Consider the following 18,234-nt stretch of genomic DNA (forward strand, 5'->3'; position numbering starts at 1 on the left):
AACTTCTCTCTCGCCTCACCTTGTAGGCTCAGCTCTTTTATGTAAGACCTTTTGTCTACATGGAATTGTGCAGGACGAGAGATTTTTCTGAAACACGAATGTCTTCTTCCAAAAGAGCTCAGTCGACTGCTTACGTTACCCTCTTCGAAAAGGCATGTGAGCATGCCAAATGCCAGCGTCGGCACACAGATACTGGCGATAATGGATCTGCTGTCCGTTTGCACCCTGCTTTCTTCCAAAATAACTTCCATGTCTAGACAAAGGATGCAGCTCACCTGCAAGGCTGGGCTATCGCTTCTGTTTGTTTTGCTATCGCATAGAAATTGAGGTACCAATTTATTTTAAAAGGTTCCAAGAAATGCCTCTGCAACCCCACTGTTTATTCAAAAGAGAAAGAGAAAATCATAATTTATTGAATTGGTGTGTGTTCTGCTGGGATTATTCATTGGAGAAATGTACTGAGCGATTTTTTGTATCCTAGTAACCAGCTATGGTTGCTTTTCCATGAATAATCTTTATGGTTTAACTTGACCAGCCAAATCTAGAAAGGAAAGCTCAAGTAAATTAAATTTATGAAGGCAACAAATTACAAAGCACAGACAGTTTCTTTGTAGGTGAGAGGGAACAGCGTTTTTTTTTTCTCCCCCATTTAACGACATCATAATCAGATTGACAGATGCTGTCTGCAGAGTTTGATTGCGCTGAGCGGAACAGCAAGGAAAGCTTCGGTAATTACGAACCAAGCTCCAGAACTTCACGGGTGTGATATTCGTAATTAAGGACTTGGCCGAAACAGTCCCTTTTTCCCCCAAACAAGAGCTGTGACGGCTCTCAGCACTTCCTAACAGCCCTGCAGGTTCCTTCCCTTTTGCGTTATGGGGGTGCCGGGGCTGGGGATCCCCGCGGCTCTGAGCTCCCTGCTCTGCTGAGGCTCCCAGGACGAACTGGGAAATCCCTTCCCTCTGCTCCATTTTGGGAATTGGTACCCGGAATAAGGCTCATCTGCCTGACGAGGGTGCTTAGTCAAACACCTCGGGAAGCTCTTTCTCCCTGAAACGCAGGCCCCATGGGAAGCAGCTGGAGTTTGTCACGTAAGCCAAGTGCTCGCGTTTTTCTCTCTGAAAAATTCTTTGCACTAGAAATTAGCCCTGTTTCAAAACTGGGTTTCAAGGTACCGTGTTTATTGTGAAATCTCTCTTGCTCTTAGAAATATTAAAAGCTATCTTTAGAAGCAAAACAAAAATAAGAATTTGCTTCCAAGCTCCCCGGAGATGTTTACTATCTCTTCCACCCTCTTCAAGCATTCAGCTGGCCATCCCGAGAGGGCAGAGGTATGCTCCTTGCAGGGAGGTCAAAACCGCTTCACATTTTCAAACAAACTATTTTCAAAACATCTTTTTATATGCTTTCCTATTTAGTAAATGTTTATACAGCCGTGCAAAAAACCTGTACTGCTGTAAACACTGAAACCCGCGGGCACGCCAGCAGGATCAGTCGCTGAGCCATGTCAAGCAGCCCTTAGCCAGCCTCGCGGGTTTGCCTTTGAGCTTAACGGTACGAATCCACGAGGCAGTGTCAGAAGGGGGGAGAAGCTTTTCCCCTGTGCCTTTGGGCCGTGGCCATTTATTCTCCCTCCTCAGTTTGCCCCCTGCCTCTTGCATTTCCAACAGCTTCTAAATGAACCCAAGGTGATGGGGAGAAGCGTTAAGTAGGTCAGTGCCCAGGATGCTTTCCCTTTCTGTGCTGCTGGTCCTGTGCTGAGCCAGGACGTCGCTTTGGAGGCCTTGCATCTCCAGCCATCATTCATCACAGCAGACTCATCACCTGCCCTACCAAGGCAACTCTCTTCCAAAAGCCCTGTTTTCTTCATACCCTTTTCTCCCTGGGGCTAGCACCGGCGTTGGGAGCATTATTTTTGGCTTGTGCCTGTCTGTGGAAATGAAAGGTGAGTGCTGGAGGGAGCGATGGTGCCTCACAGCTCGCCACACCTTGGAGGGGTGTGTGGGGTGTAAATGTGGCACTACCTGGGGAGCGACCCCAGGACTGCGGGGGATGCTCGGGGCAGAGCTGCTAGCTGAGCTCCATCCTTTCCCTGGCCCCCTGCCACCCTGGGTGCGCGCGCTGCACCGAGGCTTTCTCCGGAGCGGACGGTTAGTACCAAGAAAGAGGAGGGAGCCGTCTCCCCATCCCAAATGCCACGGGCCAGCCCTGCCCACGCAGAAAATATTCCAAGTCAGCGGTTAGGGCTAAGGGAAATGAGGTGTCGGCATGAGGCAGATGAGAAGGATGGAGCGATGGGCATGGTCGGAGGCACAGACGTGTGCCGGGAGCAGCGCTGCAGGACTCCTGTCCCCGTGCCAGAGGACAGGGGGCTCCCCAGTGGCTTGGAGCGGGATGGGTCATGGCTGGTGCCACAGCAGGGAGGGTGTCCTGGTGTCACCCCCTCCTTGCTGGGCACCGCCTCGAGCTGGTAAGGTGCCCTATGGCAGCATCTCGCGTACTGGTTCTCCGAGCGCAGGGAGCCACGCAGCTGGGGAGCTTTTGTGTGGCCCTGTGGCACTGCTTGTGGCCAGGTGAGGGCTTCTGGTGCTTTACAGCCATTGAATGTTTCTGCTGTTGATCCTGCCTCACTGGGTGGCCTGGAGAAGCCTAAAGGGGTGTGTTAGGATACGGTGCTGTCTTGGCCTTGTCAAGCTCTCCGTGCGCAGGGGGCAGAGCCAAAAACATCCCCCAGTGCGCCGGGTTTGCTGGTCCTGGGTCCTGGCCTCTGTCTTAAAAAAACACTGCAGTGGTGCTAACGAGAGGGCTTTCTCGTTGGGAACCAGCACTTCCAGCACCTCTCCCAGCTCCGGCAGCTTCTCTGGCTACGGGCGGTAAGCGCCCGGCTCTGCGTGTCCCCCGGGAGCAGCGCGGGCGCGCTCCGAGGCGCGAGCACACCTTGCGGGGGGCCGCGCGGCGCGTGCCGCTGCTGGAAGCCCTCCATGGAGCGGCGCCACCAACGTCACCTCTGGCCACCGCCGCTCCCCGGCGGAGCTGTGCCAGGGCAGACGTTGGCCACTGCCATCGAGATGATTTTCAACGCTATTTTTAGACATCTCGAGTGCAATCCGGCTCAGCTGAAGCCAATTCCTCGATGTGCTGGCAGGGGCTGGGCGGGCGCGGGGGGACGCGCGGGGAGGTGTCGGGGAAGCCGAGCGCTCCCCTTCCTCTGCCAGCAGCGGGTCGCTGCGGGGGACGTGCTGCTTACAAGAGGTTTTCCTGGAGCTCTCAACACCACTTCTCGAACGAGAGCAGCCTGGGTATTTCAAGCCGCTGCCCTGTGAGCAATGGCACCGGTTACACCAAGCGTCCTGAGCATTCGGGGCTGGGGGAGAGCCCCCACGGGGGTCCGTTTTGGTGCATTCGGTCTTTCTGTAAATTTGGCATCCCTTTTTCCACGTGTTTCCAGCTCAGAAGTCCCTGGGAGCGTCACGCAGCATGGTGCCACGTGCTTGGAAGAAGCCGCGGGACAGCGCGTGGCCGTGCCGCTGCCTGGGCTTGTTGTGGCCGGAACCAGCAGAGGCTCTCAGCTGTCAACACACCATTGTGGAGCTTTTGTCTGGTAATAAAGCTGTGCTCCACAAAAAAAAAATATTAAAAAATCAACAACAAAAGCTAACCAAATGAACCACCCAAAGAGAAACAAAGTCGTTCCCTCCACAGTTTCTCACTTGTGATTTATAGGTGTGTTTTTCCAAGCAAATCCAAACAGGGCCAGCGACCGACTCTGAATTAAAGTTTGATTCTGCTAATTGAAACGAGAGCCATCTGGGTGGAAACCAGAGGTTTTGGACAGCTGTTTGTATTGTTTCGATCGGGATTTTCAACTCCATAGTTAGTAAGGAGTGTGCTGGTTGACTGTACAGTGGGATTTTATCAGTGTAAGTGATCTAGGAAGAATACAAAAAAACTTAAACCAGCCATGAAAACAACAGCAGCTCGCACCCCCGTGGCAAATTCTTTGAAGTTACTGACTGAGCATGCTCTGCTGGATGATGGTCCAAGCTCCACTTCAAAAAGGTGGGAAAACACGATGCAACGCAGTGCTTTGCTCTGCCTGCTCCTCCCCTGCCAGGCAAGCGTCCGCCTGCGATCGCTTTTGAGGCTGCGGGGCCGTTTGTTTGCTGGATAATTCACACATCAGCTCCCATCTCTTGGGAGCGATTCCTTCCTCTGAGGGAGGGAGCGACAAAGTGCTTTGGCCTTCTTTTCTTTTTGCCAAAAAAAAAAAAAAAAGTTGGCTTTTATCTTCAGCAGTGCAAGGAAATGTCTCACAGCTCCGGATTTCTGCGCTTCACCTGACTTCATCGTCTGCTGGCTGCGGTGCCGCAAAGGGAGAGCAACGGGAGAAAAATGTTGACTGAGGTGTGCTGGGATCAAATCCCGCTGGCGTTAAGAAGATTGACACGGAGGCTTAAAAATAAACCTCTCTTGCTCAAATCCTTCTTGTGTTGAAATAATTGAAGACATTTGAGCTGAAGAAAGGGGCTGAGGTCATTGTGTGTCCAGTAATGGTATGACTGTATTTTCTTTTGTTTGGACAGTTTAATGTCTTGAAGTGTCTCTTGTTTCCTCTTATTAATTCCTGTAAATACCGTGGAAAAGGATCTCACAGCTCAGCCATGCAGCAGCCAAGTGTTACACAACCACCCGTCATCTCTCAAACTGGCTTTGTAGCACAGCAGAAAACTATGCATTTCAAAAAATTTCAACCCAGGAAAAAAGGATGTGTCTTTTTTAGTGGAACGTTTTCCTCTACTTCTGGACCAGCAAAGAACTCTCCTTTTTTTCCTTTTTTTTTTTTTTCCTTTCTTGTTTTGTTTTAAAGACTTCTGGCTTTATTTCTGAAAATGCCATGTATTTAGAAAAAGCTAGAGCTTCATCTGAATATTAACTAAAATAACCAGCAATATATGTACCATAATTGTGCAGGTTGGACTGTACATTAGCGGGGTGAGGTCCCATCTGCATGTTTATGACGAGAAGGTCAAATGTTCAGCAAAAGACCTGTAAGATTCAGTAAAACACTGCAGAATCATGCTGTACTGAGCAAAGCCAGCTATTCCTTGTATTCAGAATTACATTGCTTGTGGTATCTGAAAGGATTCTCATCCTTTCTCATCGTCTCCTTATCATCTCATCGTCTCCTTATCCCTGACATTGTGACCATCCTCAGTTGCATTGCAGGAGCTTCTCCTGCAAAGCTGAAGTTCGTTGGTCTGCTGAACCCATCTCTTCCAGTCCTGCTGGGGCTGTGGTTAAACCCGAGCTCTGTCTTCAAGTAGAGAACAGGAGCTGAACAGTTGGGAACACTGCCATAAAAAAAAAGCTATTGCAAAAAGAGGCAAGGAAAAGACTCATTATAAAAAATAAATTTAAAAAAGGGAAAAGAATCCTTAGCTTGGATGGAAAAACTCAAAAAATAATTAACAAATCAGCCTGCTTTCCAGCTGCGATGAGATCAGAAAAATCATGGAAAGCTGCAGTGGCATTAGATGACTTGAGAAAATAGGGGTGAAGGAAGAAGAAACAAGAACAGTGTGGACAAGCAGGGCCCTCCCCTGTGCGTTCCCGTGCTGCAGAGATGAACTTACTCAGAGCAACTACTGAAACATCCAGCAAGTGCTGGGACAGGGAAGAATGAGAAGCTAGAAAGAATGGGAGAAAGCAAACTGATGAAGCCCAGAAAACGATGCTCGTGTGACCTCTCTGGAAGCATAGGGTGCACATCTGGGTAAGAAACGCCCGCACCGGGGGAACGCCAGGGCAGAAGCGGCAGTGCTGGGTGCGAGCCGTGAGCATGGAAAGCTGCTGCACCGCGGGCTGGACGTGCTCAGGACATGATGCTCATCGGCCCTTCGGATGGCTTGGAAAGGGGTTGGTTGATATCAGCCTGGTGTCGGAGTCGGGAATAAAAGGCTGCAGTTTGTGCTCAATCTCTACTGTTTTTGGAGTGTACCTGATGGACCTGCCAGCCACATCCCATCCGAAGACCCCCCGTGTGGTTGCCTGTAGTCAGCCTGAGCTCCCACCACCGAAATCCCCTCTGTGCCTTGTGATTCCTGCAGGGGAGCTCTCCTGGCAGAGCGGAGGAGCTGTGCTTCCCCCCCCACCCCCCCTCCATTTAATTATAACCAGTTATTCCCATCCCTTTGCCCTGTTTTGGATTCTTTACATATTGTTTCTGAAAAGCTTAGTGGAATCACAGCCTTTGTATATATAAAATATAGGATGATTGAAGACCTGGCCACTTCTTTATTTAGCTTCCTCAGCCATGCGTTCCTCCCAGAGCATTTTCCCCTCTCTCTGCCAGATCACTGTTTAAACTGTGTGTAAATATAAAGGGAACTATGGACAGCGTTTAAAAATGCTGCACCATGTTGGGAGCAGGGCTGCTGGAAGGAACATCTTCCTAGAGGCCTTTTTTCCCCCTTCCCTGTGGTTTTGCGGCTCCCTTAGGACAGATCAAAAGCCCGCTATGGGTGCCACTGTTATGTCTAATGGCTCTCTGGTTATCCATCCCCGTTTGGACTAAAATAGCTCCATCGGTTTTGCTTTTAACTGAATTCTTCCCTGTCCTCTGTCTATAGAGAAGTTGTAATTAGGAGGAAAAAAAAAAACCACACACACAGAAAAAAACAAACCTTACAACCGCTATGTGGAGAGGAGATAAAGACGGCAGCGGCTTCTGTAAGAAATTCGAAGCAAAGAAAAACAGCAGGTTTGTTCCCTTTATCGTGAGCATTTCTTGGAAAAAGTTGAAGGCCCAAAGGAATGGCCCGGCTCTCCTCTCTGCTCCCGGAACGCTGCACCGAGCTCGCTCTTCACCTGCAGTTTTTCCTCCCGTGCAGCCCTGTCTGCGAACCATTTCGGCGCTCACGTGCAGGTTTCCTCCCGTTTTCACCGCGAGCAGAAGGCGCCCTCGGCTCGCAGCACGGGTCCCACGGCACAGCTCGGGCGCCGGCCCCTCTCCAGCAGGCTTTTGGGAGGGAATCGGTGTAAATTGTGTACGGTCCGGATTGAGAGTGGTGAAGGCGATGTAAACGCTGGCTTGGAGGGTGTTTGCAGAGAACAATGGGACCAAAAGCTAGGCTCAGTCACCTCTTCTGCTCTTCACGTGGGTTTTTTTTTTTTTTCCTTCCTGTTTCACAAGCTGCCCTCCCGGTGTGTCTGCAGGGGGTGGGTGGGTTTCCTGCGTCGGGGACAACAAAATTCTTTCCCCCTTTTTGTTCCTGCCTGTGCTGTACGCTCACGTTGATGGGTAGGTGGAAAGGATGTGCCAAGCTACAGCACTCTTTCCATGAGCCCGGGGTTGAAACGCCACGATGGAATAAAATCGCTGCTGTGAGGATATTAAAAGGGAATGCATTTCATTCTCCAGTTTCATTAAAAGCCATTAACACTGGAACGAGATGGTCGCTATTTATAAATCCCCCGTGCAGATGACTCGGTACAGCTGGTCAGAAGGAAAGGGACTTGGTGGAAGGAGGGAGCCTGCCTGCATTAATGGTCGTTACGTGCTGCGCAGGCGGCCAGGGGAGATGCTGGGGGCATGGAGAGTTTCAGTGTCAGCAATTACGCCCGTCAGATGCTCTCCTAACTCTTCAACAGATCGCTGCTGTGCTCGGGGAAAGAAAACACCGCCTCAGGACAATGGGTTTTTAAACACAGAGCATCGCTCTGAGAAACATTTCTGAGCTGTTCGTGCTGTTTGTAGGAGAAAAAAAAAAGTCTCGGAAGCCAGAAATTAATGAATGGAGAGAAGCTGGGGACAAGGAGACAAACCCAGGTTTGATTTTCGGTCTGTGAGGTATACTCTAACTGGGATCCCGCGCAGTGTGATGAGCAGTAACACACGAGGGGTGTCCCACAGACACAAGGCGTCCTCCCGCCTGCGGGCACAGCAGCCCCCCAGCCCCACTGGTGGCGTCCTGTGGGTCCTGGGGTTGCACTTAGGCTGTGTTTGCAGTCTGTGTCCGTGAGACAGGCCCCGGTGGCACAACAGCCCATGATATTAAGAATATCTCTGCAAAAATCTGTATTTGAGCTATGCTGCATGGTCAAAAGTCCTCTCCTCTGATGACTGTAGGAGCAGCCTGTGGAGACGAAAGCGCCCCGACACCGGTGCCGTGGGGCTGTCGAGTCAGGCTGGGAATGCACAAGGAAGATGGTGCGTGGCATAACAGCAGAACCACTGCTGAAAGAGGAGAGACCCTTGGATGCTGGCCTTCTGCGCTGGGTTTAAGTGGCAGTGAGCACCATGCCCTAGGTTTAACAGAAGCGATTCATCGGAGGGTGGGAGCGGGCTCCAGACGTGCCCGAAGTAACAGCCATTGGAAAAAAACAGTGTTGCATTGTGAATCCATGGGGGTTAGACATTAATAGCCCATGTCTGCATGCATTTTGTAAACCAAAGCAGAACCCGACGGCTGCGGAGAACACGAGGGTTTTCCACCCCTCTGCCCCTCTCCTCCCACCTGGGTCCCCGGCTGAGTTCGTTCCCCAGCCCCGTCTGCCCAGCCTGGAGCGCTGGGGCTCTTGGTGCTCTCGGCCTCGCCCTGCGCTGTGTTGTCTGCTCCTGGAGAGCAGTGAAAATAAGAAGTCCCAACGATACGTACTTTAATTGCTGACTGACAAGCTGAGCATTTAGACTTGGAAAATATTTAGTCTCCTAGCGCAGCAGTCGGGAACCGTTTGCGGAGTTGCTCAAACAGATGTCCACTGCTTATTTCTTCGAGCTTTTGATCGCTTCCCAAAACTGTGCTGTGTGCTCTGAGCTCAGGATTAGAAGATGAAGTGAGCTAGGCAGCCCTCTGCTCTCCCTGCGGTACCCTCAACTTTATAAAAAAGGGAACAATTGTGCAAGCAGATGATGCATCGAGTAAGAAGCCAGGGTTTGTGCTCTTGGTGTATGAAACCATACGCTTTATTACTTTATTTATTTACTTTTATTATTATTTATTATTTTTTATTAGTGAACATAGTCCAAACATTCCCAATAAGAGCTATTTATAGTAAGAGTGGCTGCTTGATTGATTTTGACAAGGTGTTTTTATCTTTGGCCAGTAGACAAAAGTTTCATCTAGTTCTGCATCCCGCATTTTATGACTTTCAAATCCCCAACATCCCTCAAAGGCTCTTTGAGCTCTTTTTTGGCTCTTGGGCATGGCCTTCCGAGCAGCGCAGGTCTGGGTGCTGGGGCCACACCGCGGCATCACTTCCAAGGCTCCCCATCCATCTTGCAGCTGCTTTCATCGCTCGCACCGAAGGACTTAAGCAGGGATTATGCCACGAACCCTACCTTTCCTCCATCTCTCTCCCGCTCGCTCTTGCTCTGTCTGTCATTAACCGAGTCTAAGAATTTGTTACTAGAGTTGCAGACTCATTGACCCAGACTTGCTAATAATACGGGAGAGGCGATTTCTTCCCTGCTTAATCTCTGGCTTCTGTGTATTCTTAGTGCTATTTATATGCAGGAGAACTAAAAACCCGTAACAAAGATGCGGCCAGCTTTGCAGCAGAATTCACGCGTGCACAGCGAGAGGCACAACAGGAGAGAACGGAGGGGAGTGCAGGGGACTGCCCTGTACTTGCAGGCCCATCGGAATATCCATTGGGATAGCAGACCTGGGGGATAGCAGACGCTCTTCTGAAAATACTACACCATCAAAGCCGTACGTACACTGGCTTTGGATGCATCAGGCTTGCTTTCCTTTACCACTGGAAGACAGTTTCTTGGCTGCGTCACCTGGGCAAGAAAATAAATAAATAAAACTAACTGTAGGTCAAAGTATTTTATCGTTTGGTTCCAGATTAGGAAATGCTATTCTGGTTCTGTGGTTTTTTTTTTGTTTGTTTGTTTTAGTTTAAACGGTCTTTCATTTGCAGGTGATGAAAAGATTTATTTCATTAAAACAAAAGCAAATCTATAGCCAAGTTGAAGGGCCAAGCACCTTCAGCCTCAATAAAAGAAGGCAATAGCGAGGCGTGGAAACTCCTAAAGGTACCAGACAGAAGGGAACTGTTCTGTGCGTTGTTACAGTAGGGAGGCACAACGGCAAAGAGACATAAAGACCTATGAACAGAGGAGGAATGAAGAAGTGATATGTCCCTGTTAGAGAGCGTGTTTCTGATTACCTGGGGACAATGTGCTGATGTTTTGCCGATTTCCAGCCCGCCTGGATGAGCCTGACCTTACAAGCACGTGCCGGCAGCGCTGCGAGCATTGGATGCGCTCGCTCTTCGCGCCAGAGCTGCCAGGTGGGGACGTGGCCTCGGCGAGGTTCCTGCACGGCCGCGTCCTGGGGCTGGGTGATGGCTTCTGGCTCACGGAGGGGTTGTCTCAGCACCTTTCGGCCTTGGGGCAGGCCTTCTGCCGTGGTTTATTTTCTGCTTCGAGCCAGCTGGTGCAACGTGGAGGTTGACGGTGGTGCTTTAGCTGCACTTTTGGTTTCCTGGCTCCGATGCTGCCATCGTTACGTGGCATTCAGTTACCTGGGAGAGCGAGGGCCTGGGGTTGCTTTCCTGCCAAGGCAACCGTTCTTTGCCTGCTGCTTTTCAGATGGCGTGGTCGCGCTTTGCATTTGCAGGAGCTCCCCACGGCATGCAAGGTGCCTGCTTCGCCGGGTAGTTACGTTCTGTAAGAAACATGTCTTTCCTCCTCTCGCCTCCTTCCCAAGTTAGTCTTGTAGAAAATGTCACCAAAGCCACGTTTCCTGTGAGTCTCTCCAGGCTCTTACATCTCCTTTACACCTCAATTTCTATCTCACTGTCACAAGCGAGCTGTGTGGATTTTTTAACTGGCTGGAAATTTGTCTGGGCTTAGAGGCACAGGCAGGGAGACCTCTCTCAAAGCAGGGCTCCGGACTGGTCACGCAAGCCACAGGAATGTAAACGGGGATACTTATTAATTGTGTGGTTGTGTTTTCCAATCGGCGCATGTTTGAACCACCAGGATGCCTGGAAACGAGGCGGGTTTCATGCAGCAGCCGCGCGGTGCCTTTGGTAGCCTGACTACAAACTCACCCCGCCGAGCGTGGAATACGTGAAAGCTGGCACTTCCCAGAGAGCTCCGACACGTTTTCTGCATTAAAACACGAAACCCAACCGCCAGCAAAACACACTGTCTAGGCAGTGGGCTAAATTTATATGTGAACAGATTTTTATCTCTTGTTCTCAGCAGATAAGATCGCACCGGGGCAGCACGGGGCTGGGCTTTGTTCAACGCGCGGCGGGGCGAGCGTGGCGCGGACCCCGCTCCTGCCGCACCGTGGTCGCCTTTCGGCCCGCGAGGGCGGAACTGCCGGCGTGTGATGGGTGCACGAAACGTGACCGCATCGTCCCGGCCTGCCGGGATTTTCCTGCTTGAAAGCAGAAGCCACCTTGCCCCCGCTCTCCAGAAGGCTTGTTTAATGTTCAACGGGGCTGTTGCAGCGGCGCCCCAGCTATCCACTGCAGTAGGAAAAAGTCGCAATGCTGCTGATAGAGCAGCGGCCATAAAGATAAGACACGGGGCGTTGGGTGGGTTCCCTTTCTCTTGTGCAGTGAGCGTTAGTGGATTGATAACACCCTTCAGCCTTTTTTCTCTCCCCATATGAACGACACGGGAGACCATACGGCAGTGGCATGCTGACGCGCCGTGCTCTGCCAGCTGCTACCACCAGGACTGCTCCCAGAGATTGCTGTTCCCCTCACATCCTGCTTTATCCTGTACGTGTTCCTGTTCGGCACCTGCCTGACCCGTATCTTGCTTGCCCTGTGATCCTGCGCTTCATTTGTCACGGATTTATCCGTGAGTCCCAAGGAAAGGGACACGGGGCACAGCAAATGTCTCTTGATGCAGCGGTTGTACAGTCAGTGCAGACCCGGGATTTACGCATGGCGCACCAGGAGCACGGTGTCCTCCTCCTCCTTTTCTCCCTCCTCCTTTTCTTCCTCTGCCTTTTCTTCTTCCTCCTCCTCCTCCTCCTCGCAGTGCTCCTGCCGCCCTGCTGGTCTGTGTGCATGGGGCTGGGTCGGGCAGCGTTGGGGTCAGCTCCCGGCCAGCTGCCCAGCCTTGTGCCCTGCACAGCAGCGGCTTTCAGAGAGCTCTGGCTCTGAATTTCACCTGCTGCTCTCAGGGGGAGTGCTGTGCTGCAGCAGACCTGATGCTGTGAACAAGCGGGTGAAAAAAATGTGTATTTTTAGAACTGGAACCGTGATACATATGTGGAGTTTGTCCAGGGTCTGCCTGCTGTATCTTTTTGACATGCAAAGCGTGTGTTTGTTAAAAAATCCTCTCCAAAGGTCAGCGCAACCTAAGAAACAAATGTGCTGGGCTGTTGGGAAGCAGGTGAAGTTTCGGATGTGCGCTGGCACAGCTGGGAGCCTGAGTCCCCATTAGCCCCAGCCCGTGTCACGCCGCGAGGATGTGGCTGTTAATGCCAGCTGCCTTCCAGCCAGGGTGTCTGCCTCGGGTGTCAGCGAGAAGCCCTGCCTGCACCCTTCTTAATTCTTCGGTTCAGCTTTTTCGTTCCATCTTCTGAAGCCCCCCTTGTGTTTGAGAGACCAAGGCTGTGAGCGCCGTGTGCGGCTGGTGAGGGTGGGAAGGAAAAGCAGAGAACTCCAGCACGAAAAGCAGCAGAGCACTGGCTGGGGGCACGGGGCATCACCCGGGGGTGCCCAGTGGGTTCGTGTGCCATCCGATGACCCGGGGCTGGATGATGATTCAGGGACTGCAGCATCTGAGAGCCTCACCATTTGGATCCTCCTGGCTTCCCGCAGGCTGGAGGAATGCCGTTTCTCTCTTTTAGTGAGAAGTGAGGCGGAAGGAGAAGAAGGGACTTGCTCAGAGCGTCGTAGGAACCTCAGGGCTGAGGGAGGAGTTGGCGTAGCTCCTGACTGCCCAGCATAGCATTGGGCCCCCAAGCGGGTGGCGTTTCTGCCCTGGCTTTGGCTGTCATTACCCCTCTGACATGTTTTTGGGTGGGAAAGCCCAGGCAGGAGAGGGGAGGTTCAGTGGGGGTTAGGGAACTAGCAGAGGGACTGAAAGGCGAGCCAAACCGTGAAAGCTGAGCTGCAAATGAGGGCAATTCAGATGCACAAACATCCTGTTGAGCTTGCCTCGTCCCCTTCAGTACATAATGAGTAAAACACATGCCCAAGTTCAGCGCCGAGTGGGTTTCGGTGGGAAAGCTGTGCCTCCCCTGCCTCGGGTTATGTCAGGCTCTGGTGCTGGTGGCAGCCGCCAGGTGTTCGTGCAGGGGGAACGGCGTTATAAATAAATTATCCCTTCATTTCCTTCGGGAGGCTTTCCTATTGTTTAGTCACAATATGCTTTCCTGTTTTGAAAAAAAAAAAAACACACCGAAAAAAAACAAACAAAAATAAAACCGAACACTGTCCCGAAGTTGCTTTCTGGCGGGGCAGATGGGAAGCAGCGCTGGAAGGGGGTGCGCCCTGCACCCTCTGTCCTCCGTGCGCCACCGCCATCCCTGCCGGCAGCCCCCTGCGCGTGGGCACCTCGGAGCCTCTCCTGGGAGCGCTGCCAGAAATTAAAACTCTGCCTAACGTTAAGATCAATTTAATTTCATCATTTTAATAATTTAAGCGGCTTGAAGGCCCCGTGCATCCAGGAGGAGCAGGTGAGTGCGTGCACGGCCAGAAGAGCGGTGGCTCCTCCGCGGTGGCACAGCTTGCCGGCACCATTTGCAGGCAGCCCCGTGGAGCAGCACCCGGGTGAGCTGAGGGTGGTTCTGTGGTGACAGCAGCCGTCTTCTGTGCCTCATTTCTTTGGGAGGCAAACACCCAGGCTCTCTGCTGGGAACTGGGGAGAGAAGGGGCTCCTGCAGCCCCTCTGCTGCGGGGGGCAGTGAGGATGGCACCACGGGACGCAGCAGCCGGGGGCTGCCTCCTGCCCATCTCCCCCAGGTCGCTGCCTTCTTGCCCTTGGTGCTGGAGGGGTGCAGGCCCCGCAGGCACGAGGGCAGGGACGTGTTTGCTCACGTTCGTGTACAGCAGGGTGAACGGTTCACAGTCACGTGCGGGTCCAACGAAGCGCGCACAAAGGCCCTTTTCTTTAGCCTCTGCGTGTCCCTGTCGTAATTCAGGACTGCCCCGTTTGCTCAGCGGAAGCAGGAGCTTCCAGCCTTAGCTCTTCGGCTCCTGTCGCAGATGGATAATGCAGTGCCCAGCTCCTGCCCCGCTCCTTTTGCAGTCACAAAGACAGCGGTTACTTCCCAAATGCCTTCATTGATGCCGCTCATGAACACAAGCCCCAGCTTCTCACTGCCCAACCCAGTAGGCTTTTTCCTGCTGAAATGGCCCCAGCCGAAGTGGTGGTAGCCCCGTGGTGGTGGTCGCAGGGGAGCTTGGTCCCACTGCATTTTGGTCCCACTGCATTTGGGGCTGTGCAGGAGGGAGCATCTCTGCCTCGGGGAACTTACAGCTCAGGCTTAAGATTAGAAGTGTTTCTTTTTTTTTTTCGTTCCTGCTTCACGCTTCTGTGAACTTCCCTTTAGGCCTCAAATCTGCTTTTTCTTGAAATCGGTCTCGAAATTGCTATTGACTTGAAATGCTGCAAGATCTCACTCATAAATTCTCCTTCTCCCATCTGTAAAGGGAGGGCGGCAGGATTTCTGCGCCATCTGTGGTGCTGCGAAGCTGCAAACAAGCGTCGGTTATAAGGAGCTTTGAGCTCCAACGGGAGGTTGCGTGTAAAGGCGAGGCTTTGCGGGATGAACTGTTCCTTCCCATGGCTGTTGGATCTGGTATCCGAGCCAGGGGCTGGGCTGGCAGCTTTGGAGGAACACACTGGTGATGCAGGGGGAGTGCTCCAGCTGCTAAATGTCTCGGTGCGTGCACTGCTCAAAAGCAGTGTTCATCATTACAAAATTAAGGGACAGAGGAGCCGGTGGCTGCACAAAAACCCGAGGTATGCCTTTGATCCTGAGCACCTCTGATCTTAACATGCGTGATTCTCAGAGACTGTGGGAATCTGGCCCCAGCCAGCCAACGTGATGATTTAACAACACGTGCGTTGAAATAGGAAACGGGGAGCCACAGTTCCAGCATCAGGCCCTTCCGACTGCAGGAGGATGCATCTGACGAGAACAAAAGGATGCTCTCTGCCCAACTTTGCAGGGTGCAGAGGGAAGCTGCCTAGCCTTTGCCCCCAGGAGCCACATTTGCCTTAGATTTGCATAAAGCTGGGGGCCAAGCTGCTGGAACAAAGAGCAGCTTGTGGCCGAGCACAGCATTTTAAGACTAAACAGCCCTGTTCCCAGCGAGCAGTGCAAAGCGCCACGCCGCCGCCCGGGGGGAGCCCGCGGCGGAGCTTCCCGGGCTGAGCGAACGCGGGGCTGGGGCCAAGCCCTCATGCTGGGTGCCGTTTTCTCTTCCGCAGACACAAGCCACCAGACCCGCTCCGTCTCCAGCCGCCCCTACTACAGCCTGCCCAACAGCAGCCATGAGAGGCGCTCGGTCCTCGCCGTCACGGAGCCGCCGCGCTTCCACTCGCAAGCCAAGGGCAAGAACGTGCGGCTGGACGCCCACTCGCGCCGCGCCACGCGGAGGAACAGCTTCTGTAACGGGGTCACCTTCACCAACCGGCCCATCCACCTCTACGAGAAAGTGAGGCTGAAGCTGGTGGCCGTGCACCACGGCTGGAGCGGGGCCCTGCGCTTCGGCTTCACCATCCACGACCCCTCGCAGATGAGCTCCGACGACATACCAAAGTATGCCTGCCCCGACCTGGTCACCCGGCCCGGGTACTGGGCCAAGGCTTTGCCAGAGAGGTTCGCCGTCAGGGACAATATCTTGGCCTTCTGGGTGGACCGTCATGGGAGAGTCTTCTACAGTATTAACGACGAGGAGCCGATATTGTTTCACTGTGGTATTAAAGTTTCCAGTCCTCTCTGGGCGCTCATAGATGTCTACGGGATTACCCACGAAGTGCAAATACTAGGTGAGTGTGCAGGTGGGCTTGCTCTGCTCCTTGCTCTTTCCACAGTGGCATCTTCACGGAGAGAAAATGCATGATCTCTCTGGTTGATTGCTTCTGTGGGACACTTAAGAACAACTAATTTTGCCTTTGTTCATCAAATTAATCATTTCTCTTTTGGCAGCAGTGAGGATCCAGAAAGCAATACGCTTCAGGGATGTCAGTGATGGGAAGTGCTAAGGCTGTGCATTATAGCAGCTGTGTGATGGGCTAGATGGAAATCTCTACATGTAACTTTCCCCAGCTTTTACTTAGCTAGCTGTGCTGCTATGGCATGGAAAAACGTGGTGCTGCTTGCCAGCACGGTCCCAGGGACTGAAGAGACAAAGACAAGCAGCTCTGGCTTCCCTTTTCTTTCCCAGCTACTGCCAGTCCACTGGAAAATTATGATCCATTCCCCATCTGTGTCCTGGCACCCTTCCCCAGCCCCTCTCTGAGCTCTCGGCCTTGGTGGCCACCTAATTTGGCAGTTCGGCAAGCCGTGTTTGCAGACGTAACCTGACTTATCCTTCCCTTCCGCATGGGCATCACCGCACGTCTGCAAAGCACCGGCTGCAGCTCAGGATGAGGAGAGATCAAAAAATACAGTGCAGAATACGGTCCAGTACCCTGGGCACTGCGTGTCACATCCCCCCTCACCCCTAAGCAGATCCCTGCAATCAGGGGGTGCCTGCCTGGCTTACGAGGCACCATCCCTGTGAAAGGCTGCAAGAGAAGATGAATTAATCCCCATTAGCAAGCTGAGCCGGGTGCCACGGAATCACTTTCCTTCTGTGACTTTTACAGCAAACACGCTGAGCTCTAGATGGAGTGCTTTGAACTGGTCTATACCAGAGGGAATCCTTTTAAAATACAAGTGTTGCCCTTTCCTGGGGGGCTCCTAGGAGCTGATTTAGTGTTAGCAGGCAAGCTGAGCTGCGCCTGCTGGAGGGGCTGGTGCCTCCGTCCTCACACCGAGCAGGCACCGGCTCCGGGCTGTGAAATGGTTGGGCTGGTGGGCAGGCAGCTCTGCCACACATTCTTCAGAGCAGTACCAATGATTTTGCAGCTGGGAACGCTACGCATAAACAACACTTTGACCTGCCTGCTCTGCCTCAAATGTGTAATTAAACCTTACCAGTAGCTCATCCTGTAATCGCAGCCGTGACACGCTCCAGCCTCTGGTGCTCATCACAGAGACGAGGGAGCGTTTGCTGCATTGACCAGTGCAGCTGCTTCGCCAGAGCAGTCCTTCCTCCTCAGCACACTGTAGTTAGGAAAACAAAATGCTGCTTAGTTCTGCCCTCACGCCTCCCTGCAGCCCTGCCTGCGGTGGCCAAGAGCTCAGTGAAAGCCTGTGCCTGAGGGCTGCTGTACTCTGCCTTGTTTCGGATCAAAGTACCAAGCCCCACAAGCTGCCCCAGGCATCGGAGCGATGCTCAGCCACCTGGGGCACCAGTGGATGCTGCCTCTTCCTACAGATGTGGTGATGCCTTAGGAGACGTGTTTGTCTCTCAAAATCCTCCCAAAATTTTGCAAGTTGCAAAAGCTGTGATATACAGACTGAATGCAGCTGCACAAAACGCATCTTTCAGCATCATGAAGCTTGGATGTGGCTTTCTCCTCCCCTGGGGGAGCATTTCTTGCCAGATGCCCTGCGCTTGCTAGAAGCAGCTGGTCCAGCCGCCAGGACTGCCCTGGCAGCCTCTCCTGCACAGGCTCCTGATCTAAGGCAGCCCTTCCTTCGCAGCCGCTGGATGCATTTGGGGAGTTACCTCCTTTGGTAAAACCCTGGTGATTTTCTCCTCCGAGTCACTGGCAGTGTTGGTGCTGGGATGCTTCATGCCTCCCCATCTTTGGGAAGATGAGGAGTCTGCTTCGTTCCAACACTCTGACTTCCATGGGCTTTGGCTTTGCTTGTTTGGTTATTGCCTTCCCTCTGGAGTGAAATGTCCAAGGCACCCCGGGCAGTCCTGGAGAAGGAAGGGCACTCCTGAACCTCCCCACATCCTGAAATCCCCCTTGGCCTGGCATGGCCAAGGTGAAAATGTGGGAAATGAGTTAAGAGTCAGAATCCTGACCTTCCCTTTGCTGTGAAAGGGGAAAACAACTCTCTTACTGTAAAAAAAAATCATCTTTCTAACACCTGCAGCAAGGAGATTTTGTGATAAATTCTCAATTCAAAATCTCTGCAGTGGTGTGAACACTCCTGAGATACAAGGCGTGAAATCTTGTCG

General features: G+C 52.5%; 1 protein-coding gene across 7 annotated transcripts in view; it reads left to right on the forward strand.

Annotated features, from left to right (window-relative positions):
* Positions 1 to 18,234, forward strand: part of NEURL1B (neuralized E3 ubiquitin protein ligase 1B) — a 128,234-nt gene that overhangs the window by 103,305 nt on the left and 6,695 nt on the right. For all 7 annotated transcript variants that reach the window (XM_083799290.1, XM_083799287.1, XM_083799286.1 and 4 more), the window contains one exon: positions 15,422 to 15,982. In XM_083799290.1, coding sequence (XP_083655416.1) covers positions 15,422 to 15,982 — 561 coding nt within the window. The remainder of the gene's footprint in view (positions 1 to 15,421; positions 15,983 to 18,234) is intronic.

Source organism: Anser anser, assembly GCF_964211835.1.
Source record: "Anser anser genome assembly, chromosome: 14".
NCBI lineage: Eukaryota > Metazoa > Chordata > Aves > Anseriformes > Anatidae > Anser > Anser anser.